The 27,711-nt window shown below is 33.3% G+C and overlaps 2 protein-coding genes across 6 annotated transcripts in view; one reads left to right on the top strand and one right to left on the bottom strand.

The window, feature by feature from the left end:
- The window catches only part of LOC124366314 (cationic amino acid transporter 2-like), a 36,448-nt gene extending 28,622 nt beyond the window's left edge, over nt 1–7,826 (top strand). For 2 of the 3 annotated variants that reach the window (XM_046822760.1, XM_046822761.1), the window contains 3 exons: nt 1,549–1,715; nt 5,042–5,150; nt 7,670–7,826. In XM_046822760.1, coding sequence (XP_046678716.1) covers nt 1,549–1,715; nt 5,042–5,150; nt 7,670–7,794 — 401 coding nt within the window. In that variant the 3' untranslated portion in view covers nt 7,795–7,826. Of the gene's footprint in view, nt 1–1,548; nt 1,716–5,041; nt 5,151–7,669 lie in introns of those variants that run through there. The other variant, XR_006922798.1, reaches the window with a different exon arrangement.
- A 4,586-nt stretch (nt 7,827–12,412) lies between these two features.
- LOC124366312 (cationic amino acid transporter 3) overlaps nt 12,413–27,711 on the bottom strand; it is a 92,626-nt gene continuing 77,327 nt past the window's right edge. For 2 of the 3 annotated variants that reach the window (XM_046822757.1, XM_046822759.1), the window contains exons 9-14: nt 24,300–24,439; nt 20,240–20,342; nt 19,958–20,142; nt 18,482–18,648; nt 16,912–17,020; nt 12,413–14,788 (exon numbers count right to left, since the gene is read on the bottom strand). In XM_046822757.1, the coding sequence (XP_046678713.1) occupies nt 14,667–14,788; nt 16,912–17,020; nt 18,482–18,648; nt 19,958–20,142; nt 20,240–20,342; nt 24,300–24,439 (826 nt within the window). In that variant the 3' untranslated portion in view covers nt 12,413–14,666. Of the gene's footprint in view, nt 14,789–16,911; nt 17,021–18,481; nt 18,649–19,957; nt 20,143–20,239; nt 20,343–21,903; nt 22,044–24,299; nt 24,440–27,711 lie in introns of all 3 variants that reach the window. The other variant, XM_046822758.1, reaches the window with a different exon arrangement.

Below are 27,711 nucleotides of genomic sequence, written 5' to 3'. Positions count from 1 at the left end.
AATAAAACTGTGAATAAGGCTCAATTTGTTTTTATTTTACCATTCATTAAAAAATTAATATTGGCGAGCTTCATTGATTCAAACAAAATGGTCAATGAAATCAAACCAAATATTTCTGGGAAATTTAAAGTAGGCAACAAGGTGTTAATGGAGTAGAGTAGAGTAGAGAGTAAACTCAATAATTTAAATTCATGTTTTTATTTTCTTACATCCTAATCAAGCACCTTAAAGAAAATAAACAGCATTAAAATATCACTTGGTATTTTATAAAAATGAATGTATTATTATGTCTGGGTGGCCTAAAAACAAAGGTTTACAGTTATAATTTTCAAAAGTTTTCCTGGGTGAGGGCCTCCCTCCTTCCTGGGGTGTATTCCATACCCACCGGTCTGAGCTTCCCGCTTTAAGAGTTCCCACACCTAAAATTTTAGAAATTAAGCACTGCACCAGTCTAACCCATGACATCAGTTGAACCCTAACTACTTCCTAGGCCACACGCTCACGCATGTGAATGTTGTGCACCAGTCTAACCACATGACATCAGATGTACCCTAACCACAACCTAGGCCACACGCTCACTCATGTGAATATTGTGCACCAGTCTTACCCATGACATCAGTTGAACCCTAACTACTTCCTAGGCCACACGCTCACGCATGTGAATATTGTGCACCAGTCTTAACCCATGACATCAGTTGAACCCTAACCACAACCTAGGCCACACGCTCACGCATGTGAATATTGTGCACCAGTCTAACCCATGACACCAGATGTACCCTAACCACAACCTAGGCCACACGCTCACCCATGTAAATATTGTGCACCAGTCTAATGTATGACACCAGATGTACCCTAACCACAACCTAGGCCACACGCTCACTCATGTGAATATTGTGCACCAGTCTAACCCATGACATCAGATGTAACCCTAACCACAACCTAGGCCACACGCTCACGCATGTGAATATTGTGCACCAGTCTAACCCATGACACCAGATGTACCCTAACCACAACCTAGGCCACACGCTCACCCATGTGAATATTGTGCACCAGTCTAATGTATGACACCAGATGTACCCTAACCACAACCTAGGGCACACGCTCACCCATGTGAATGTTGTGCACCAGTCTAACCCATGACATCAGATGTACCCTAACCACAACCTAGGCCACACGCTCACGCATGTGAATGTTGTGCACCAGTCTAACCCATGACATCAGATGTACCCTAACCACAACCTAGGCCACACGCTCACGCATGTGAATATTGTGCACCAGTCTAACCCATGACATCAGATGTACCCTAACCACAACCTAGGCCTCACGCTCACCCATGTGAATATTTTGCACCAGTCTATACCATGACATCAATTGAACCCTAACAACAACCTCAGCCAGTCGCTTATATATGTGAATGTTAATTACGGTAGTCATAATGACTCTTAGCATTTGTTCTATACATGTTCAACTCTTTTTTGGTGTGAAACAACAATATTATATTCAAGTCACTGACACATTTCCACACTAAACTAATGTGTTTGTACTCAGTCGTATTAGCGCTGGCTACTTGCATTACCCATGTGAACGTTGAGAACCAATTAGTGAATGGAGAACTGTGGGCCATTGTGACTCTCTTGGTATTGGTTCTTCTCTTGGTCATTACTATACTGATAATGTGCTGCCAGCCCAAGAATCGAGAGAGACTCTCATTCAACGTAAGTATTTTTGAACACATTTTTACAATAAGACCCCAACTACAATACCTATATACATAATAGGGTGTATATTATGTCTGGAAACACCCAAATATATCCTTTAATAATTTAAATATAAATTTGAAACCTCTTGCAATCGTGATAGAGATTGGGGCATCTACTTTTTGGAACAATGTTTTGTTATGTCACACCAACGGGGGGGGACGTCCTGCCGAGGGTATCGTGAATATTCTTAATGGAAGCCTATACCTTGTGATACATAATTTTAAAGGTAATAGCTTACTGAATTGAATGCCACAAAACCGCATCTCAAGGGAATTATTCTATCAGAAAATAGAGCATTTTTAGTTAATTGAAAATTTACTGATGTTCAACAATGTAATTTTAACATGGTTCTTGCCACAAAATGTGTTACACTAATTTTTTAGCATTTTTTTTAAATGTTCAATTAAAATAAAATAAACAATTTATTTTTAAGCTGGTTTCATTAGTACAAATTTTACCAGTTTTTTATTACAATGAATAAAACTTATGAGTCACTTTCTCTGATTACTTATGAATCTGTACTTGGTGTTTTTCCAGTCAGCAGGAAGGTTTAAAGAGACAAAGGTCACTAGCCTATGAGAAACATTATTGTGTTATTAATCATCTGGTCTACAGGTTTCAGTTTGTTGAGCATGGAGCTTTCACTAGACAGGTCTAAGCTGGGAATTACAATGGACAAAGGTCATATCATTCCTGTCGAGTTAATCAGTGTCTGCTGAAGCATTGCTGTCAACAAGTTATCTAATTTACAGTAGTTCAGTTTTTTATTTGGCATTTTAATGGAATTGTCTGAAAGAGAACGAATTACTCTGTTGATGATGCGGAGGATATGGGAATCGTCAAAGATCTTATCGGGAAGTTTGTAATTTGTTTAATGACACTTTCCCAGAAAGGAATCCCATAAGTGTTTCAACAATATCAAAAACTATTGAGCGTTTTGAAAATGACAGGGAGTGTACGTAATCGGCCAAAGTCGGGTAGGATACAATCTGCAACAGATGAAGAACATGCACTAGATGTTTTGCAAACATTTATTGAAGACCCACATACATCGCTCAGAAAAGCTGCACAGCAACATGATATGCACCCTATGTCTGTGAGTAAGATTTTGAAAAAATTAATAAATACGAACCATTTAAAGTTCATTTAGTCCAACAGTTAAGTGAGGATGATTACGACAGAAGAGTTGAGTTTTTGTGAACTTGTGATGCGCAAATGTGATAAACAATAGAGATTTTCTGACCAAACATACTATTTTCTGATGAGGCAACTTTTTTCCTAAATGGCAATGTTAACAGGCACAATTGCCGTTACTGGGCTAGTGAAAAACCACATTGGATTACTGAGTCCCATTCACAGCAACCACAAAAACTGAACGTATGGTGTGGAATTTTAGGTAACAAAAATTGTTGGACCCTTTTTCATCAATGGAAATTTAAATGCCGAACTTTACTACAATATGCTCCAAAATGAAATAATCCCAGCTATTCAAATTGCATCAGGAGAATACTTTGATAATGTATGGTTTCAGCAGGATGGTGCTCCACCCCATTATGGGAGACAGGTAAGAGAGTATTTGGATTTAAGGTTTCCTCATAAATGGATTGGCCGAAGAGGAGAAATCGAATGGCCTCCAAGATCTCCGGATTTGTCACCAATCGATTATTTCCTATGGGTCATTTAAAATCCAATGTTTATAGAAGAAAGCCTCATAATTTGGAAGACCTAAGAAACAGGATTATAGAGGAGATTGCTTTGATAACTGAAGAAATGTTAGGCAACTCTGTCGAATCATTTTACACAAGATTGGCTCATTGTCAAACGTAGAAGGAACACAGTTCGAACAATTGCTTTGACACCAAATGCAGGTAAAAACGTTTGTTGTAAGACTTTTCTAACAGCATACATTATTTTTTTATTTGTAATAAGGAAATCAATAACATAAGTATTTCCATAATTGTACTGTAATAAAAACTGGCAAATTTGTGCTAATAGAACCAGCTTAAAATGAAATTTTTGTTTTTATTTAATTGAACATTTAAAAAAAATGCTAAAAAATTAGTGTAACACATTTTGTGGCAAGAACCATGTTAAAATTACATTGTTGAACATCAGTAAATTTTCAATACTAAAAATGCTCTATTTTCTGATAGAATAATTCCCTTGAGATGCGGTTTTGTGGCATTCAATCAGTAAGCTATTACCTTTAAAATTATGTATCACAAGGTATAGGCTTCCATTAAGAATATTCACGATACTCTCGGCAGGGACGTCCCCCCGTTGGTGTGACATAACAAAACATTGTTCTAAAAAGTAGATGCCCAATCTCTATCACGATTGCAAGAGGTTTCAAATTTATATTTAAATTATTAAAGGATATATTTGGGTATTTCCAGACATAATATACACCCTGTATATATATATATATACAGAATGCCGACCTATTGTGACCTGTGTTCTGTAGATCTCGAAACATAGTGGTACTGATCTTTTTTGTATCACTCAAAGATGGCAAATGTCCGGAAAATCCTGTTTCCCTAACAATATCCTACTTCCAAGAAAATCGTTCTAAAGCTCTTTTAAGCCTTAGACAGATGTGTACAATTTAAAACACGTCTTTTGTTTGTTTATCAACCACAATAGTTCTATTTAACAGAACTATTCTATAAATCTTTTCACGTACACTCTCGTATTTTAATGACGACTAGTATCCCCATATCTCCGAAATCATCAACAGCACTTTGCCTTGAACGGTAAATATAAACTACAATACAACATAACCTAAGAACAAGTTGTGGTGGTAAAAAAACAAACGGAAAACATTCTTTCAAAAAAATAAGCCTGTTGTAAACGTCAAATAAAAACTTCTTTCAGACTGAAACTATAGCTTTTATTCAAATTAATTAATGTAAAATCATAAATAGAACTTTTTAGTACTATATACAATTTTCAATGGTCGAATAAGTTTGCTTGGCCTTTTAAATTTGCTGCAAGAAATGAAGATGGATTGCAATTAGTTTGTCAGTATAGTGAAACTAGTGAATTACAACACATTTTCCAACATTAATCTAATTTTGCGAGGGCATTCAAAATCGAGGATTCCATCGTCAGGCAACTTTACAAATGAATAAATATTTACAAGGAATAAATAAATCCCTAATAAAAATTTACGATTACTAAAAGAAGTTATAAACACAAAAAACTTGACTTGAATGCTTGGAAAACACTTTACATAAACAAAAATCAAGAAAAGCTTATTAATTATGAAGTTTGCGGAACAGGTTCCTATGCTGCCCTTGATTCCTTGCATCAGCATCTTCGTCAATTTGTACTTGATGGCCAAGCTGGACAGGCATACTTGGATGAGATTCCTCTTCTGGCTCGTCATAGGTAACCAATTGGTTTTTTAAAATTACACTTTGGGTGTATTTATCTCTAATTTAAGCAATGACATCGATGTTGTAATATATTTAAATAAAAACGAAATGCTTTGAATATTTTGGAAGTTAATCTGAGTTAAAACAGTCGACATAAGCTACTTTTGTAGTTCTAAAACAAGACAGATTAATTAAAAAGTATATAATATTGAAACAATATTTACATAAGAAATTTTATGAATTGAGGTTATTTTTGTTTTCCTCCAATATTGTAATTTAGGTGTCTCTGATGTCGAAACGAAAACTTTGTAAATAGTTCGTTTTGAGCTTCTTTGTAATTTTTTTTTTTCAATCTCTTCAGACGAACAAGGCTCCAGACTCCAGGAGTCAAGTCTGTAACAGCATCATATTCCAGACACTGCAATAAGAGGAAGGTGAACTGGAGTTAAATTCAACATTCATAACCTTTCTGATTGTCCTTTCTCCGGTTTTCTGAAAACATTAAATGCTTGTACTTGGAGCCGGCCGTATGCAAGGTGTTGTCTAGAAACAACTGACAGATTTCTAGAGCATATTAGGAGAATATTTTTCTTTTGTAACTCAATTCCAAAAATGCACCTAAACAGAGTTATGATTCAGATTTTTCAGTAGTTGAGACAGGCGTACCTCAGGGATCAGTGCTGGGACCACTTTTGTTTCTACTTTATATCAATAATCTTCCTAATATTATTCATAACACAGTGAATAATGAAGCACTCTCTTGAACCCTCTTTGTAGATGATACCAGTTTGTATTACAATCATAGTAATTACCATTACCTTTCTCAACACTTTGACTTAACTTCGTTACGTCTTATGGAGTGGTTGAACACAAATAAACTGTTTCTTAACAGCTCAAAATCGTATCTCATAGAATCTCTCATAGAAAAACACTAAATCTTCCAAATCATTTTACTTTAAACACTCTCACCCTTAACTTTTTTATGAGTTCATTTAGATTTCAATCTAAAATGGGATTCCCACATAAACATTTTGGATAAACATCTCAACTAAGCAACCTTTCCCTCTGAGGAGATTCTCAGGCTGGGTTACAATGGCTTTTTTGAGTTAAAGATAAGTTACTGGATTATTTTCTGGGGCTAGTGTAGAGCAAATTGCTGTAACAGAATTTTCTGCATCCCGAAGAGGGCATTGAGCATCGTCTGGGGATTGGACCGACAGGACAATTGTAGGGAGCTCTTTCGATCAAGTGACGCCCTTATTCTTGCCAGCCTGCTAGTTTACCACTCAATAATTTTTGGCTTACAAAATAAACACGTGTATTCAGTACTTGAACAAAATTATAATACAAGATACAAAGAAAACATTTTAGTGAACATATATCGACTGTCACATTAACTCAGCAATCAGTTTTCTTTTTTTCACTTAAATTGTTTAATTTACTACCAAATAGTTTAAAGAAACTTGATAATTGATAGTTAATGAGGTCAAAGTGCATAAGTGTTTAAAGTAAATTATCTTAGTAACATTATTTTAGTATATTAGATTGTTATAATTTATAAATATTGTATTTTCATTATTTTGATATGAGTTAATTTATTCATTCTATGACTGAAATACTTTCAGGAATAAAGACCTTATTGTTTTGGAAGTTACTTTGTAGTACAGAGTCTCATAAATCACTATAAAAAAAGAGTACTTTGGTGATCTTATTGCAAATTTTACAGCATAACAATCTAATACATCACAAAGAGACCATAGTCTAAAAATGTGTTTTGTGTTTCAGGAATGATAATCTGAAAGATAATTTTGATAATCTGAATCTAAAATGATAATTTTGATTTGATTTATAAAACATGATTCTATGACTGAAATGCACTCAAAAATAAAGACCTTGTTTTTTTGGAAGTTAATTTGTAGTACTGAGTCTCATAAAAAAGACTACTTTGGTGAACTTAATGTAAATTTTTTTTTTGTTCTCTTAGGACAAGCAGCTTATAAATTGCAATTAGTCCTGTAAGAACCTTTGTGCTGCTTCCGGAGTGATAGGATATTCAGGATGGGTAAGGTTGGGGAGTAGGGGCCGCCTCCTATCGAGATCCATGAGGAAGAATTAGGGCACTACATCTCAAAGTCATCCCGGAAGAAGGGGAGGCCAGCTCTGAACCAGCCTCTCCAGTCAAAGTAGGCAGGGGGTGGCACACCCTTGTTGAGGTTAACAAGAACCTCTGAGGTAAGGGAACAAATCCCACCAACTCCAACAGTAATCTTCCACAGTAGACTAGACCTATCGAATTGACAATGAACCCCAGAATCTCAACATTTGCGGTTAGTGATGTGCCACTACTGGACATCCATAAGGTTGCCCAGATTGAAGTGGCACATCGGTTTTTGCTGTGCCCAGTGGTGGGTTCAACTGGTAGGCATAAACCAGCCAAAAGTGATCCCTGCTGGGATGCTTAATGCAAATATTACAGCATATCTAATAACATCACAAGGATATCATAGTCTAGAAATGTGATTCGTGTTTCAGGAATGATGATCTACACATCGTACGGGATTCCACACAGTGTCAAGGGCCTCAAGATGAAACGTGCTCAACAGGAGCAGGCGGAGCAACGGGTGGAGCAACGGGTCCCTGCTGCAGAAAACTCATGAGAAATACAATAAAATGTGTTCTTAAAATTAAATTTATAGTCTATTTCTACCTTTTAGAATTTTCATGATCTTTGGACCACTGAAAGAAAAGAAAGATTCACATGGAAGACAGATTTGGGACGTCCCAGATTGGACAGAGAAAGAGGGAGAAGGGCGGTGTTGTTTACTCTCTCACTCATTTTCCGAGAGAACAATGTTTTGGTGTAATCCTACAAAATATTCAACAATGTGATACTGGAAATTTATCGGAATAAGACGCAACACTCACATTCTTAAACTGAAAAAGATGAGAAAGAGCTCTTGACAAGAAACATTACTCAAGATAACATTGTCGTACATGATTCCTGACATGCCTTTTTCAGTATACGTGGAAGAGATTTTATGCTTCTTCCAGGAAAAATATGCGTATGCAACAAAATAAAATTGTTTTATTTAGATTTACTTAAAAAAAACTAAAACTAAATAGATCAATATGTTCAAATAACCTTCTGATTTTCATGTATGAAAAAGTATGTCATGCATGTGCTTCCTCTACTGTGCTAGCATGCAACAGCTCTGTGCATGAAATTCAATATGGCTGCACAATAAGTTTCCATTTCCATTTTGTCATTAACCCGTTAAATTTCCTCCTTTAAGACACTGATATTTCGGGGTTTACTCACATACACCAATGACTCCTGGTAATCCCAAAGGTGAGAGTCACAAGGGTCAAGTCACACGACCTTCGTGGCCATTGATGGTCGAAATTCCAAGAAATGACATGCTCCTGGAACAGTTCATTGAGGGACACAATTATTTCACGAGCAGCGTGGCAGGAAACCTCATGCAAGGCATCATTTTTCATGTGTGAAATCAAAAAGTCGTATGAACATGATGTATTTATTTTTAGCTTCTTATTAAAATAAATTTCTTCATTTGTTATACCAAAACTGGTGGCACTCTTTTTGAATCACACTGTACTTAAATTTCAGAATGTGTGAATCTCTTTCTCTATCCTGAAATATAAATAACAGAGAAAGAGACATTGATGTTCTAGCATTAATCTATTATTGTTCTGCTTCAGCATCTTGTCCACAATGTTGATGGGGCTACCATAGAAGTACAATTTTTCCCTCCCCCACAAATTTTTCTCTTGAAAAGTAATTAGTTGGCTTTAATATAAGTTGGCTGAAGTTTCCAAACATGTATTACATGTAATTTAAATATGCAATTCAAGCTTTTAGTGAAAAGAAGAAGAATGGCTCAAACTAGAGGTTCCTAATGTTACTCTATTACATTTTGTGGCTAATTAAAGTTTGAATTGTTAAAAAATCCCCGCAATTAAAGCTATAGGCTATTTACAGTCATTGTAAGACAGATAAAACATTCACTCCCTAGTTATTTTAAGAACACCAAATAGCATTTATTGTGTTTTGTCTTGTCAGTTCCTGAATATGTAGCACTTACTAACTGGTAACCAATAAGAGACAACATGGCAAAACCAGCCATTGGTATTCCCAGGACTTCCTACTGAACTTTCGTCAGAAAAGGTAAAACACAATAAATGCTACGTTATTGATTGTTTTTTATGTTTGTTGATTGTTGTAATAACTTGTTTTACAATTTGGTGATGTAAGTTCTCAAAATAACTATTGAGTGTATGTTTTATCTGTCTTACAATAACTTTAAACATGACAAACTTTGAGGGTTTTGTAAAACAATTCAAACTTTAATTAGCCACCAAATTTGATATAGTAATAAATTAAAGACCTCTAGTTTGTGCCATTCTTCTTTACACCAAAAGCTTAAATAACTGATCCCAGAAGCATCACATTTGTAGTAGGCTTTACTTCTGAACCATTTTGTGATACATTTAAGTGTCCACTAGAAGAAAATTCTTTTAATGACGGATATTTTTTACCACTATGTACCAAACCAAAGGTAAAAGTAAACTTTATATTCTCAGGATGATTTTAATAGTATTGTCACAACCACCTTTACTTGTCACAACCATTTCCAAAAAAAGTCAGCTGTCCTTTGTGTTCAATTTCAAAGGTTGTGTTTAATGATACACATATGCCACTTAAGTAGTCCCTAAAACCGCTAAGCTCCTGAGATCTATCTCTCCAAACGCAACATACGTCACCCATATACCGGAACCACATTACAGGTTTCCATCCAATGTCTTAGTGGCAAATTCCATTTGCAATCCCATAACTGTGACAGTAAAATAACTCACCCACCTGGAACTACAAAGTTACATTATACACAAATTATAAGCAAATCCGTGAATTTCTCAAAGGAAGTTCGGCACCCTCTTGATACTCCTGGCAATATTCATAGCCTCATTGTCTGGCAAGTTTGTAACAATGCTCGTCACATTGAAACCTGACAGGATACCTTTACATTGTCCACTATAAGTTCAACAAAATAAACTGATTCTTTTACAAAAAGTTCATTTCTACCAAATAAAGATGAAACAATAGGTAATTAACATGTAGATAAACTATAAGTGGCTAAATATGAGGCTCACTAAGGTGGATGGTATGGTTTACAGACATGAGATGGTTTGTGAGGGTTTTGTAAACTATACAAAATTCAACTAATTTATTAGATTTGAAGTACTTTGTCCAGATGGTTGTCCAGAACTGGTCTAGCCTTTTTCTATTATTGTTTTCTGAGTAAACTATCTTATGTTCTGAGTTCTTCCTCCTATCCTTCTCGATGATGATCTCTTTCATTGTCCTCTTACTTCCTGAGACATAAAAAACCGAAGGTTTCCTTTTATCTTAAGTATACAGTTCACTAATTGCAAGCACATATTACGTACATATATGTATAATCCTTTTGTAATTTTTACAGTTAGACTTGTTTAAAGTTTGTTGTTGATGATGGAAAGTTTAAAGGATAATAGGATTTTAGATATTTGCCATTGTTATATGTTACAAAATGTATAACACAAAGTTTCGAGGATATATAATATATTCTTTTCATCAAGAGAGGAGACAATTTGTAAATAGAAGTTAGAACATACACCAACAGACTGCCACTAAAAAAAGAAATAAAAAAGAGAGAAAATGTTAAACACATCGTAAACTGCTTGAAGTCCAGACAAGTAAAGAAACCCAGACAACTCTAAGTAGTTTACGGTTATGTTTAACATTTTCTCTTCCTTTTTTCTTTCTTTTTTTAATGGCAGTCCATTGCTGCATGTTCTAACTTCTATGCATAAATTGTCTCCTCTACTGATGAAAAGGGCAGATTTCAATTCTCGAAACGCTATGTTTTACATTTTGTAATGTATAATAATGGCAAATGCTGAAGATCTCATTATCCTTACATTTAATAGTACCATAGCTAATTTCACTCTTTAACATTTTCCAATGTGCATAATCTTAGAATGCTAAATATTATACTTTGACTCTGTTACCATTCTGGATGAACATGTAAATAAGAAAATTGTTGGTTGATGTATTGGTCAGTCAGAATAAATCATTTCATACCGGTAATCCATATCATCTTACGTTATTGAAAGAATTTGACTGATACTTATGTATATATGTAGTTAGATACTGCCTTAACCGAAGGTTCAGTGGGAGGAAAACTGCAACCTAACATAAAAAGTCACAAATAATAGTATTGATAAATAAAAAAATAACAATTTTGAACTACAGCAATTTCGAAAACAAGATATTACTGAGCTGAGACATTATAAGAAAAATACAGCCGAATACTGATGTATTTTTTATACACATTTTTTCTTTAATGCAGAAAAATGATTACGGTTTTTGGCCATTATTATTAAAAAATTCAATGCTTATAAAAGTTTGAAAATTAACTGTTATCATTAACCTGTTAAAGTAACCAAATTGTATTTTCTTACTCAAATTGTCCAAAGTCGTAAGACATTGCAGTTCTGTTTTAGTGCGATAGACATTCTCGTACCACTTTCTTCCAACTTTGTTACTGTAAATAAAGTGACTTAGAAGCTGTATTTAGGCCTGCTACCTTATTCCAAATCTGGTTAGAATTGTCAAATTAACTATGTAAATAAAACAGTCATCTTGAATTGTAACGAAAGAATATAAATATTTGAAAGTATGTCTTTTTAATTACAGTAGAACCCCTCATATCCGGCCACCACGGGACCGAGCCCCTGGCCGGAATAACGATTCGGCCGGATAAACCAACCTACAGTACACAGCACTTGACGAAACAAAACAATTGTACTGTACTGTACTAACCGCACTGGAAATAATCAACGAACTGTTTACAGGTTAAACCTATTAGCTCAACTGAGGACAACACAGGAAAATGTAAACAAATAGATACACAAAAATAACGCAAGAGTCGTGGGAGACTAGTGCGTGCAACTGCGCGTCTGCAAGCCGTGGTAAATAAATTTCGATATTGGCTTCCGGGAAGTGGCCGGATAAACCGAGGTGCGGTAAAACCGAGGCCGGATATGAGGGGTTCTACTGTATTGCAGGAAACGTTCATGCTAAATTTTGAAGTTGTAAAATTATTTATTTGGTTATGATTTATAATTAACAAAATTAAACAACAGGTAGAATGCTGTTGGGGGTTGAGTTAATATGCAGCTCAACTATTTTTATTACAGAAGAAATAAAAAACCAAGTTATAAGTCAAACATTTTAATTATAATTCAGTAAATACAAATAAAAAATTGTCACTTCTAACATTACTATTCAATCTAGTAAGGATTTTGTTGTTTCTAATGACATTTTAAAGAGAAATATTGATTGTAATATTACTAAATAAAACCTAGTTCTGAAGTAACAATATACATATTAAAACATTTTGAGAGCAAACAATTCTGTATTTTACTAAAGTGTAGTACAAAAATATTATTCTTCAGTTATCTATTGCTTTAGATTTGTAGTAAAGGACAATGGTTAACAATTTTACACCCTTACATAAAATTACTATTTATTTTATATTATAATATTCAAGTTTTTACATTCATTATTTACATTCCAACATTATATTAACCTATTTTTGTATTTAATAAGTTATATTTGTCCCAGTGTAGTTGTCATACAACAGCTTTTTAAATTAATACTTCTAGTATTGAAAATCCCATTAAGATCACTAAACTAAAATAACAAAATATGTCACATTGTAGGCAAGTAACAATAGGTGCTAACCTAAATACATAATTGCTATATTTGATGTTATAAGATGAAATATGGATAGCTAAATAAACACTAAACAGATCAAAAATTTGATTGATTTCAATAGGTTACTCTCAGGGCTATAAATTGATTTACTTACCTAAAATCTTAAGTAGTATATCCCAAATTATATGAGACTGAATGAGATATGAGACAGGTCTTACAGTAAATACCATTTTGTAATATTTTTAATAATTTGAACAGTTTTATTTTGACTTGAAAACCTGTTTCTTAATCTACTCTTCTATATACGTCCACTCATAGAGGCACTTGTCAAATTGTACAACCAACTTTAGAATCCCACCTTTTACAAGTTCATCATGTGTTTGGTTGCCACTGAAACAAGATTGTTTTCAGCTTATCGTCATCATGCTGACTTCAAAACACAGCACAAACAGCTGGTAGTCACTAATCTCTAAATTTTCACTGTATGAAAGGGAGATGGTTATTCCCAAGGATACAATGAGATCTCGAGTTTGAAAGATTACTGACTAAATGTGTCTTTTCTGCAGTTCATTCAATAAGTTTGATAACCAGCATAAACTATAAACTTTTGATCATTTAACACATTCACGACGACGGCTAATTTTCGGAATTTTTTATATGCTGTCAAAATTTTTAATAATAATCAAAAACTGTCATTGATTAAAAAAAAGTTAAATGTCTAACTATAAGAGAAAAGTATGTGCACAAAAACATTTACGAAAGCCCAGTGTGTATCCAATCGGATACATATTGTGAACATGTTAAATACTTAATGACAATTCCATAGACACCTCTGAAAGTTCCGACACTTGAAGAAACACATCAAATTGTAATGAAATTAGAATGCATATGTTCTTTATTTTTTTTATAAATTTCTGTACCAGATCTTCAAAAATGACAATTGAATTCCTCATTATTAATTTTTTTGTGGCAATCTTTAAAAGCTCTACCCATTTCATTCCGTATAATTCTGATTATGGTATTTTTACAATAAAATTCATTGATTTAATGGCAAAATTTTGGCTGCTTTAATACCTTTAGAACCAGAAAAATGAATCACAACTCATGAATTTCATAGTAAAGAAGATCTCAATCAGTATGATCTGTAGCTTCCAAACACAGGAAGGTACAGCATGTACAAGCTACTGCCCTTTGTAGCATTGCAAAGGGCATATTTCAAACAGTAGTTACCTTAACAACATGTCCCATATACATCAAAGATTACTTAGAAATAACTTCCATAAATTTTCATTGTTTGTAAAAGGTTTCATCAGGTTTCAAGCATATTATTAATAGACATGAGGTAGAACTGTACATTTCAATTTTGAACTGAGTGGTACGATATTGCTTTACATTGTGCCAGTTTTGTCTGAATAAGAAGTGTTTATGTAAAACGTTGTACAATGATTTCAGTTTATATTAAATTATAAGTCTACTATAATTTGTGAACAGTACCTAATACAAATTATTTAACAGCAGAACTAGTCAGCAACGGCATCTAGGTCACACTACGGTTAAAACAGATACTGTTTGATAAATCTAATTTTAAAATTGCACTTTGCAAGCGTAAAATTACGAGGGAACAACTTAACACTAGGACTATCACATTGTTTACTGTTTATTTACAAAACTACTTATTATGTACAAGCACTGGTACTCTCACAGACAAGTTGATATTTACAAAGTAAAGGCAAGCTAAGTACAAGTTAAAGGCTATATCTTGGCATTTTCCCGTGTCGAAGATTTGTTCTGGCTTTTGGACTCCGCCTTGGCTTGTTTCGCCTTGATTCCCTCCATACTGTTGGGTATACTGTAGAATATGTAGATCAGCATCCCTGAACAAACAAATTGATATTTAAAAAACCAGTTGTACGCTTCATGCTCTCTGAGCATCCTTGAGAGCAATGAGATCCAAGGATATCAAAAGGGAGATATGTGCAAGGAGGGGATGTATGTCTGAGTCCAATCCCTGAGGAATAAAACTTTAATATTTCTGTGTCAAAATGAAACTGCCAAAACCTAGAATTGTGAATCAATCAGAACCAAATGTTTCAACGGTTGCTGAGATGTAATCTAATCTTTATCTACAGTACAGAGAAAAACTACTATAATCTGTCAGTTAATATAAATTAGATAAAATAATTGTTCTGAATTAGATAAATATGGTATATACTGAACAATGGCTTCAAAAATAAAAGAATTAAGTTACAGTGATTTAAATTACAATTTAGCAGGTTTTAAATTTTTTAGTTTTATTTTTCTTTAGTGGCTTTTGAAATTTGAAGATGTAAACTTTCTTTTAAATATTCAAACGTAGTATTTTGTTTTTATTTTCTGAATAAATTAAATTTTTTTATTTAACTGTTAATTAGATTCTTTTATATATTGCTGTATATAAGTTGTATAAGCTAACTCTAATTTATAAACTTTTTAGACTCATGAAATCTTTTGTTTTAGCACTAGAAGATTACTTTTTATTATATGTCTAATGTCTCTGAGAGCTGATATTTATTTTTGTTATTTATATTTTAGCAATGGAGCCTCTAAACAGGTTTTTTACCTTAGAGGTCCTAAATTTTCACTTTTGATTTAATATAAATACTTGTATGTAATATGTAATAATTTCTCTGGTACTTATTAATATTTTTTGTTGTTGTTTAGTTCTTAGATTAAATGTAAATGTGACTAAGATTTTTTTTTGTAGTCATTCCTGGCACGATGCTCTATTATTCTTAGTGCTAGCTAGTGCTCTCTTTTATTGTTTTCATTTTGTAATTTTTTTTTCTAAGAATCTTTTTACTGTACAAGTATTTATTTTTGTAAAAAAAATTATGTACAAAAGAAGTGAAAATAAATTATTCTTATTCTTATTAATATGTTGTGAAGGGATTATGTTGTTGACCCAATGAATAAGAGGTCTCTAACTACGAGTAGAATGCTAAAATTAATAGTGCAAGTAAACAATAATAAACCTTTGAACACTTTTATTTTAAATCTTAATAAATGTACATTTTATTTGAACAATTTACATTTTGGAATAAAAGAACCATCCTCAGGTACTTGCAGGTTAAGATAAATGAAGTAAATAAATAATTGAAACCAAACTGACAAATGTATCGCCCAAAATAATGGATACAAGCCAAGCACGATTGATGTATTATTGAAGAACTACAAAAAGAAAGATATGAAATACATTCGATCAGAATACCTTGGTAAACACTGCCACAAAATTAATAAATAATTTTAAAACTTCCAACAATCTTGAACTTATTATAATCAAAAACAAATATAATTCAACAAATCAAAATTCAAAATTTAACAATAATGGAGTATACAAATTAAAATGCAATGATTCTCAAAACTGTATTGGACAAACCCACTGATCCTTCAAAATTAGATTTAATGAACACATAAAAGCATCGAAGACAATATCAAATTCAAAATACGCTGACCATTTAAATAACACCGGCCATACATACACAAACATCGAATCTTAAAATTTTCCATATATGCATATAAAGTCACCTATTGTCAAATTTAGAACATTTTGAAATTTACAAAAGTACCAAAATTAATCCTAACGTATTATTAAATGACAAAGATTTTCTAACAAAAAATGTATTATTTTATAGACCTCCAAATGATATAAATTGATCACATATAAAATTAAATACAAAACTTTAGCCACCAAGATAGTTAAAAACATATGTCAGTTTGTTTTCATTTATCTATTTGCTTTTCTAAGGCATTTACCTTAATGTACAAGTACTCGACGATAGAAATGTACATTGTACAAATAAAATCTGCAACAGTGTTCAAAGGTTTATTATGGTTTACTTATATCAAACACTTTTCGAGGCTACATTTCTAATATTAATAGTACATTTAAAAGTGTAGAGATTTTTATGAAATAAAAAAGAGCAATTATAATGGAACTAGCTGTGACTAAAATACTTACCAACAAAGAGCCAGATGCCGAACCGTATCCATGTGTGAATGTCCAGTTTGGCCATAAGGTACAGGTTGATGCAAATGCTGAGGCATGGAATCAGCGGGAGAAGAGGAACCTACAACAAAATATAGGAGTTTATTTGTAATTATCCTTAGAATGTCTATTAACCTAGTTATAGATAGATTATATCTATGAGGTCAGTTTCTAAGGAGACTGAATTACAATAAGCTACATTTTAATTAATGCGAGTACTGAAATCAAATAGGAAAATCATGTTAATGGAAATTCGGTATAGCAATGCAAAGGAGTTGTCAGGTAGAGTAATACCAACACCATGAACATATACCAGGTGTCTTAAAAGTCTCCTCCCCCCCCATTAACTTTCTTCTGAATAAAGATGGAGTAATTTACTTTAGGGGATGTTTATATGACAAACTGAGGAATCTTTTAATGTACAAAAACTTTTGACTCCCCTCCCCCTGCCAAATGGGGTATTTTGGGATATGTCAAAATTTTTAAATAGAACCCCTAGCAGACATATCGTTTTAAAGGTATTCAAAAAATTAGAAGAATTGCACAAAGTAGATGTCTCTAATGTTACCCTATCAAATTTGGTGGCTAATTAAAGTTTGAATTGGTTTATAAACCCCCATTGCTTGTGAATCATTTTGTCATATAAACATCCCCCAAAGTAAATTTCTCCATCTTTATTCACAAGAAAGTTAATAGCGGGGGGGAGGGGAACTTTTAAGACACCCGGTATAGGGAGGGGCTCAAGCTCCCCCTCCCAAAATTTTTAGAGATAAACATTAAATTTGCACCCAGTAGTTTGTTTTAAGCTAGAGGACATTTATGAGGTCTTAAAGCTCAATACTTCCTGGATGAAGATTCTGAGCCCCTCATTTTGGAGGGTATTTTATGCACCTAAACTACTCAGAGCATCAGCCCCCTCTGAAATAATTGTCTGTATACACCACTGACTAACACTAACCTGTTGTGTTTATAAAATAAGGTATCAAAAGATGGTATCAACAGATAAAGATGCAATACAATACAATACAAACATGTACGATATTGATGATCCATTAAAAAAAATATATTTCTTGTTTTTTTTGTTCAAAACACACCATAATATTCATTTAACTATTATAATTTTGAGATACTTTGACCTTTCTTCAGGTATTTTCAATCAAGAAATGGTAAATTGAACCTCCTCTTGACTAAAACATATTCTGACAGAATATACCTCTCCACAACAAAACTGAAATATCTCTAGATTGTTATTGTGCTAGCAGATGCATGACTTGCTATAAACCAGATATTCTAGGAATTAATCGACAGTGGTAAAGCATCATGGGTGGATTTTCTGTCCTCCAACACTCTGCTCTCAACTAGAATAGTCCAGTCTTTCCACATCTTGCATCTTGTGTTTTATTATTGCTAAAATGTGTCTATTTACATTTTACTTCCTTAGACATACTGTAAGCAAATGTCTACAGTGCAAGATGTTTGCTAGATCTATTTCAAGTCATATATCTACAGAAACTCCCAGGATCCTGCAGGATGTACACTCTACCTTGAAGTTGAGATTCTCTTGAGCCTGAGGCTGCCTGTGAAGGATGAGCAGGATGATCACCATGCAGAGGGCCAGGACTGAGACGACTGTAATCGCCCAAACTGTGCCGTTGGCCAGAAAATCCTCCACATTCACCAAGGTGATGCAGAACACCGCTGACAGGACAACTGTTCACAAAAAACAAATTTCCTGGTTTACAACAACAATCAAAATTTAAATAGATTCATTGTGCTTGCTTGTATATAAATTATAGTACCAGAAATACCAGAAGTACCAGAAAATAAATTGTAGTAGCAGAACTGTAAGGCACCTATAACAAAATGTATATACTATAATACAGAGGTGATTTTATAAATGGATCACCATTATGATGTTGGAAGATACAAATCTGACAGCAAACTTTAGATGGGGTACCTTTCCTTGATTGTAGACATATTTAAAAATATGTACATCAAAATTTAAAAAACCGCTACCTTTCTCCAATGTCGAGGTCAACTTTATAGCATTTTTTTATCAGTACCATCGACTTTGTACTGTCCGCTTCCTATTTCCTCTTGGAGCTCTTTTTAAAAACAGTTGATGTTTCACATGCAAAGACCAAACCCTTTTGCAAGATTGCTCTTTTACTTCCTAACTATAAATGACAATAATTAACTTTATCCCTCTTCAATTTTTATTGTTTGATTTGATAAAAGATAACATAAACTTACTGTACGATATAACTAACTGCCCTATATTAGCCCATAAAAGAAAAATATGGCTGTCTAAATTGGAATTAAACCAAATTGAATTTTTATCTATCATGAATAGTATGGATTGGCAAGCTCTAGGAAACTATCTTAAGTATGCATGGCAATATAGATGGAATCTAGTTTATCAATTTAACTTTTAATTACTATCCTTATCAGTTTTGGTAATCATAATATATATTTATAAATGTTTGGTAACGTAACCATTAAAAAAAAACGCTTTGTATTTGTACTTTCTAACAGTTTTTAATTTTATCTAGAGGGGCCCAGACCATGCACATTGTTTGTTTAATTGAGAAAAATTCTACTTGAATGGTAATTTTAATTAATTGTTGAGGGATATTATTAATATTAATCCTTTTTTGATAGATTTAAATTTCTTAGTTTATATGTTTTGATCAGGTTTTTTTAAGGATATTAAGTTTTGCATTGCCCATGTTTTTTGTTTTGACACGAACAATTTAAGTTGATGAAATTTATTTACTAAGATAGACTTATTGTACAACATAACTAGTATTTGGGAAAAAAATGTGTAAGTGTATGTTCTGTAAATATTTTTTGTGTGCTAAAGTAACAACATTTGTTGGGTTACCAGTCCAGTGTCATGGTCTGTCGACCAAAACTGAAATATGTTTTTCAGCCGTGTGCTCTGTGTGGCACCCATTGATTTAATTATGGCACTACGATAAAATAAAGCACAATTTTGATTGATTTGATCTAAACTTACTGTAAGAAGCAAGGGCCCAGTAGGAAATCATCTCAGAAGTTCTGCTTGGATACTTCATCATAGAGAGGTTAAAGATGTCTTTGAGAGAGGATATTGTCGAAGCTTGAATTTCAGGCCTTGCTGAGTTCCCATTTGATCGTTCCACCATCGGTACCTCATACATCACTGGGTTCGGATCTCGGTACCTATCAACAATTAAAAAATCCATGTCAAACAAAAATTATTGAACTACGCATTACAAATTTTAGATAGAATATCAACTGCATTACTAGCCATACACACCTAAGTACCAGGACGCAGATGGCTACTATAGTGTAAGCCAGCAGAGTTCCTATTGACATCATGTCTATCAGCTGATCCAGGTTGAACACTGCCGCCATTATACCTGCAACATTAAAGAATGTTAGTTTTTTAAAAATGTACAGTAATTCTCTGAGAGAAACTTTTATATCATTTATAATTTTAGATAAGAAATTACTTGTATCTACTGAAGTATTTTTGTATCCAACAAGACAAATGGTAAACCTCAAACAGTTTTCCCCCTATTCTGATTATAGACAATATTCTTTATTTACATATTCATATTATTATTGGAAGTGTCTCATTTTAAAGATATGGTTCTTCTTCTATTAAGCCTTATGGCCTTAAAGCCTTAATCACACCATAAGACCAACCAGTCTACAGTTTCAACAGCTTTATAAACCAAAATATATGGTCAGTAAGCATCCAAAGGCCTTTATTTTTCTTGCAAAAACATATATTTCAATACTTCAATGGTGAAAGTCACAAAAGATTTTTAATTTTTCTATGTAGTCAATAAAAATATTTAAAAACTAAAAAGTCTTTAGGCACGAAGTAATCTTATATGAGATTAATATTAAGAGTGTCATATTGTTTGAAGCTTAATATTGTTTCTCAGTGGATTAAAACTAAGACAGCACCAATTCAGACAGGACTTAATAAATTTTCAAAAAAAGTGTTAGTAAAAGTTAGTGTCAAGCAGTAATAACATGCAAGGCAAGCAAAATTTTATAAAAGCACATGCAAGCATTAGTCAGCTTAAGGAAAGGCTCCTGAAGAAGTGACAGTCCATGATCAATTAAAGAAAATAACAATAGATTAAATGATTTACTTAGTGTTTATTTTGGAAATGATTTTTGCATATAGCAGTTTTATTGTAATACAAAACCAAAAGCTGAAGTAATACTTTTATAGTTATGAACTTCTCTATTGGACAGATAAAGTTAACATTATCAATGATGTAACAAGGACAGACCTAAGGACTAAGTCCATCTCAAGGCACTGTGTTAGGGGCATTTTCTTTTCTTTTGAACAATCAGCTGGGGGTTAAAAATCACATGATGGTACAATGAATAAATCATCATCTATAGCTCAGATCATTACATGGCCAAAACCTAAAATATAAAATATTAAGGCTATAAGTTCCTGGCTATGATTTGGGAATTGTTTTCTTCATAATAAAATTATCAGTTGGGATCCAGAGGGTTATAAATATATCTATAGTTATTTCTTTTATTTCAAACGTACTAAAATTTAAGTATAATGGAATCTAAAAATAAAATTTTAAATGTTATAACAAAAATTACTGTGAAAATAGTACTATTCCAGAGGCATTACACCCTTGGTTAAGTTTATTTTTGGCAATGATTCAACACACAAAACAGGGTCTAGTAGTTGAAATTATTTTTTTTTTATTTACAGTATATTAAGTATATTCATTTCTGGAAAATAACAATGAAAGTAAATCTTGAAAATCTATCACTGGTAAATGAACTGTTAATATTCGTTTAATATATCAGCCAGTTTGCAAACAATCAGAGATTTTTATCTGTACTCTCAGAGAGAGGAGAGATGGGGTGGAATTATCGAGGTATCGCTTTATCCTGTAACTGTCACTTCTGCAGGAAGGAGACAGAGCAGCAGACCTGCAACGGCACCCCCGAACATGGTAGCGATGACAGGAGTCTGCCGCTTGACGCTCACTTTGGCGAAGGAGGCGATGAGGAGTCCATCGTATGACATGGCGTAGAGCATTCTGGGTATGGCAAACTGAGACCCGATCACACTAAAACAGGTGGATGTTCAATTCTGGAGTTCAGTAGATTAGATTGGGGAATTTACAGTAGAACCTCTCTAACTAAATAGCCGATACTCAACAGTGTGGCGGGATTGTTAGTTACCGATGTTTCAGAAGTATTTGATAATCTCTTGGCGTGGGTGCCGAAATACTTCATACACTGATGTTGAAGAATGGATGGATCTTGGAGCCAGAAATAATCACTGTCATCAATGATAAAGGGAAGAGAGGAAAAAGATGACTCTGATGATGGCTAAGAAATTGATCCACAAACAGACAGAATTACTTACAGTGACAGCATACAATAGATTGAGTGGCTGTTGTGGTATTTATAACAACAGAGTTCATCTGCAATGGACATTATTTTCATTCATCGCCTTTGCAATGAAGTTTTCAAGTTTCAAATTCTATGTGATCAAGAAATTTTAATCTGATTTTACTTTGTCATGTTTGGACACTGTTATCTGTTTAGGTAGCCCTAGTTTTTGTTCGATGTTTTTTTATTTATGTTAGATATTCAATCTTGTATAAGTAATATATTACATATGTAGGAATGGGGGATAGGTTAACTTGGGAAAGGAAATCATAAAAGCTGTAGTCATTTTCAGTGTTTCCTTTTATTCAATCTGTCCTAACCTGATAACCCTAAAACTCAAAACCTTATATTCCACATTGTGTCGAGAAACTGAGGTTCTATTGTATCTCTTCAATATCAAACATTCTGGGGTCATAAAAAAATCGCCGGTTTAATATAATTTTCACTTTGTGGTCTGAGTAAAAAATTATACTAAGAAATAAAACACATATGTATACATATCTTTTATTGGCAGAATATCTTACAATGCACAACAAAAGTCAATATAGCCCTTGAAAAATAATAATATACATGCTACATGCTTATTCAAACATTAAAAAAAATCTTCTTACAAATTACACACAAGTTTATTCATATGTTTATATATTTATTTTACATTATGAGCCATTATTCTTATTGGATCTCCCCTACCAAACATTATAAAATGACCATGACACCGAAAATAAGTTTTGTTACACTGTAAACATGAGTATTTTCTACTGAAATTTTGTAATTTGTTAATGAAATCATCGTCTGCCTTTGGGGACAAGTGTTTATACACTACTATTCCATATCTCCCAGTTTGTGGTTATCTCTGTCATTAGTCTTACACTTTATAACACTGTCATAATAACTGATTATGTTTCGGCTACATGTCATATACATTTAAGATATGTACAAAACACAGCAGTTTATGAGATGTAGAGGAATGGCAAAGTCAAAAATTTGATTTTTTAATGCTTCCTTTGCTACACTTTAAAAGCACAGCTATGCAAATCATATATTAGCAACTTAAATGCTCTTATGAACATTGATTATTTAATAGATTTTTTAATTGCTGATTTAAGTTAATTTTAGGCTCCATACATCAACCCATGAGCGCATGGGAATAAATGGAGAGCTATAATATGTTCCCGTCAAAATCTGATTAGGGTAGTGGTTGGAGGAGAATCTCAAAGTATAAATTCGTAGTTTAGTACTTCTCAGATATACGAGTATTATTCATTGAGATAGATATTAACTACATGGGATTTCTTTTTTAGAAAAAATGTGAAAAATGTATTCACTCTGATATTCTGAGGGGAAACCAGACTAACCATTTGTGTTAATGGTCTCATGTTGAACTTGAGCAATGGTGTTCCCTCATTTTAAGTTATACTTGTATTCAAATTGAAAAACCGTGATATGCATGTAAGAGATATATTGTTACTCTTGAAGTGAAGTACTAGGTTTGTACATTGATTGCAAGTCTGTGAGTGCTGACTCCAGCAACACTGGGAAAAGTCAGCTAAAAGAATCAGATTGTTACTTAACAGAAAGATGGAGTATGTAGATCTATGAAACTGTTATTTTTGCAGGACAAAAAACACCAACCAGGATCTATTAAACATAAATAACCGACAATGGAAAATATTTTTCTAAATGTTGCTAGATACACAGTTGCTTGGTGTTTTGAACTATTTCCTGTATGTTATAATAGCTGACTACATCAATAAATACAAGAAAAAGTAAAATAATGTTAGTAGCGAAGCTGCCATCATGCACGCACAATCTTTACTGAAAAGTTAGTAAATTAATATCAGTCATGCACAATGCTGTTAGAATGGTTAGTAATTGTTAGTTCTGAGTACCGTATCAACCCGTGCAGAGCGCAAGTGCTGTGTTATAACCTGCGAATACGCCAGACGCAAGAGTTGCGAGCACTGGGGTCTGAGTTGACGGATGGATGAGGCAGAAGAAATCAAACAGGATTCCGTCATGGGCCATCGCGTACAGGACTCGTGGCAGAGGGAACATGGCTCCCAGGAGGCTAAAACATCACTTTACAGTGGTACCAACTATTGCCAATTCAAAATTTGTTCAGTAATTAATTAAATATTTTCTTTACAGGAGTTATGAGAATAATAAGTTCTAAGAGTAATTCAGGCCCATGCTGGGCCACCAGGGCCTATTCCGGTGCGCCCTCCAGTATGGAAATTATTGGCGCCCTCTTGTTCCGAAACTGACAAATTTTACACTCAGAACACCAACACTGAGCAGTTTACTTGATTTCAATTATGTCTCATTTAACAGCATAATTAACACCGTCTTGAGTAAACAAAAAATAATTGACATTAATATAATTCAATCTGCATCATTCTAAGGTGAGGCCTATCGTCGATATTGCTGATGAGCGGTCTGATTGAGTATTGCGACTGTAGGTTACTACTGCATGGACGCCAACTATGAGTATGAAGATGTTTAAGATGAGAAATTCGATGACCACAGTGATGATGACAATGATCAAGAAGAAGATGATGATGAAGACATGTCATAACCAGATTGAAATTGCCTTTGATAAACAAAAATTTAGAATCTTTACTGTTTATACACTTAGAAGCTGATATTTTGAAATCCATAGATAGATACACCATCAAATTGATTATTTTTACCACTCCAAGTCCGAATTAAAAAGAATTCTTCTGGTTTAGATTGTAAATTCACTTAAAGAAAATTATATCTGAGAACATATTTTACAAGATTTTTACTTGTTTAATTGTTCACTCTAGTGAACAATTTGTTTTTGTTACTTTTCTTAAGAAATAAATGCTAGTAACGTTTTTGAAATGTAAATAATGTAAAATTGTCTTGTCTTAGTTTTCTATGCGTGTAAGTTAACCAAAATGAAACTAATTACGTTTCAACTACTACTCTGTCTTTTACTTAAGGCATTGCAAATAATTGAAATGTATGGAATAAACAATTGAATTTAGCAAACAAGCATTAACTCCCAATGCACTACCCCTACCTAGTCCCACCAAATGCTGAGCATCACCTTCGATCCAGGAAAGTTGTTTTCTTTACAGTTGTTGTTGATGCTTGACCCGGTCTTCCCCATGATTTTGTTCACTTTGAATTATCATATCTTCAGTCACTATGTAATGAAAAAACATTTTCTTTTTTGCCTTTGAAGCAGCTTGTTTGCAGGTGAAACCTCGCCTTCCGAAATATCTTGACTTCAACACATGTGGTACCCAATTTCATCGTTTCTGAATCATGTCCATGGCTTTTACACGTATCGAATTAATTTGCCCAATGCCCGAGTTACTCCCAATGTTGCCACAAGTTCTTCTTGTCTTTGGCAAGAATCTTCTTCCGATATGTTCTTCATGTTTAAAAGTTTCTGGCCTTCCTTGATGTTCTTTATCCTCTGTGCCAAAACCGCCCTCCTTAAACCGCATAAACCAAAACTTGTCCTTGCCACTCTTGTGTGCCCCGCACTTTTGAGGGATCAAGCACGGGGCCTTGGGTAATTTTCTCCTAGATACACCAAATTTTAACCAGGTTAAAAATAGTGTTCACCACAATTAAGGCTTCTTTTTAATTTGAAAAGAACTCAGACATAAGTCAATATAAATATCAATTCACGTCAGTACCGTATCTGTCTGATAAAAATACTGATCAACAAGTTCTTTTAAAGTAAAAGAATGACTAGAAGACACTGAAAGGAAATTAAGGTTAGTAAGGAATTAAAGATTACTGCAGTAGGTTTAACGTTATGCAGTTATTTTACTTGTTGTTTTGTTCAAATGAATTTCTCTTATCTGTCCAATAATAGTAAATGGTATTTATTAATTCCTTTTATCATTTACATTCATGACTACGACTAAACTTGTCACACAACATTGTTTAGTAGTAAGACTAATAGTGAGTTGTGTAATCTTAGTATAGTTATGGCTGATGCCCAAGCAGAGAGTCTAAATTGGTTTGAAGCAAATGGTCTATCTCTAAACTAAACTAAAACCCAAAGTCTGCTTTTTACCATGACCAAAGTCCCAGTAAATATTGCACACTGTAACGATACCAAACCCTAAGTTGGAGTTTGCATATTCAAAGTGTACGTGGTAGGTTAAGTAGAGTGGTTTGTCTCTTGAGGCATTTACGGAACGTATTACCGTTGGCTATCTTGAAGAGTGCCTACTTTGCTTTCTTTCACAGCATATTATTGTATGGTATTCATCTTTGGGGTAGTAGCTGTAATGTAAAACAGGTTCTTCTTTTACAAAAAAAGGCCATTAGAGTTATGAGTAGGGCTTCCTTCAATGCACACTGCAGACCACTTTTTGTATCAGAGGGAATTTTAACTGTCTTTAATGTATATACCTATGTATGTCTTTGTAAAATTAAGGAAAGGGTAGACCAATGTGAATTAATAGTTAGGAGTGACAACCATCAGCACAACACGAGAAATAACTGGAAACTGGAACAGCCTTTTTCTAGATTAAGAGTGTCACAAAACTGGTTTGATTGTATCAGCATAAAAATGTTCAATATGCTGCCTCATTGGGTACAACAGTTAAACTTAAATAAATTCAAAATGGTTTTGTATAGATTTTTGGTCAATAAGCCTTTTTATAGTCTTAAAGAATATCTTGAGTTGCCCTTGTCTGACCTTAACCTTGCCTTTTTAAGCTTTAGACGGTGATTCAAGTTTTAGGTTTTAAGGAAATGTCAGCACTTTTGATGAAATGTTATTGTTAAATGTAATGTAGAGATAGGCTAGATTTTAAACTTGACTTGGTCTATTACTTGTAAAAGTGAAATGACTTAATAAATTCTTGATTCTTGTTATGCATGAACTACTGACAGTAAAACCAACTGCTACAAGTTGATATCATGATAATAAGAAAGGACAATAATATTGTGATACTATCTATCCCATTTTAACACTTTTGAAGTGGGAAAATTTATTTTTTTAAATCATTTTTTAAAAATCACCTCTTGTATCATAAAATTGTTAAACTCTCTATCCCAAATGTATTTTTGAAAAACATTTTTTGTATTATTCTTTTTGTAAATATTTAGTGAAAAATAATACAAATGATTTATTATTCAAAGTTCAAAAACTGTAAATGATTGCGAGTTTTTCCAAACTTTCCAGAACTTAATTACAGTTATTTGTCTTGGAAAGACATGCAACTTATACAATGAAAGATTTACCAGTGACTTAGTAGAGGGGTCGAAGAAATACTTATTGCATAAGAATGTTCATTAGGCTCTAAATTTTTGGACAATTAGATTCACTGTTGAATTAAAATTACA

The sequence above is a fragment of the Homalodisca vitripennis genome, chromosome 7 (assembly GCF_021130785.1).
Source record: "Homalodisca vitripennis isolate AUS2020 chromosome 7, UT_GWSS_2.1, whole genome shotgun sequence".
Taxonomy (NCBI): domain Eukaryota; kingdom Metazoa; phylum Arthropoda; class Insecta; order Hemiptera; family Cicadellidae; genus Homalodisca; species Homalodisca vitripennis.
The sequence above is the reverse complement of the archived record's forward strand: the minus strand, read 5'-3'. Positions and strand labels throughout refer to the sequence as shown.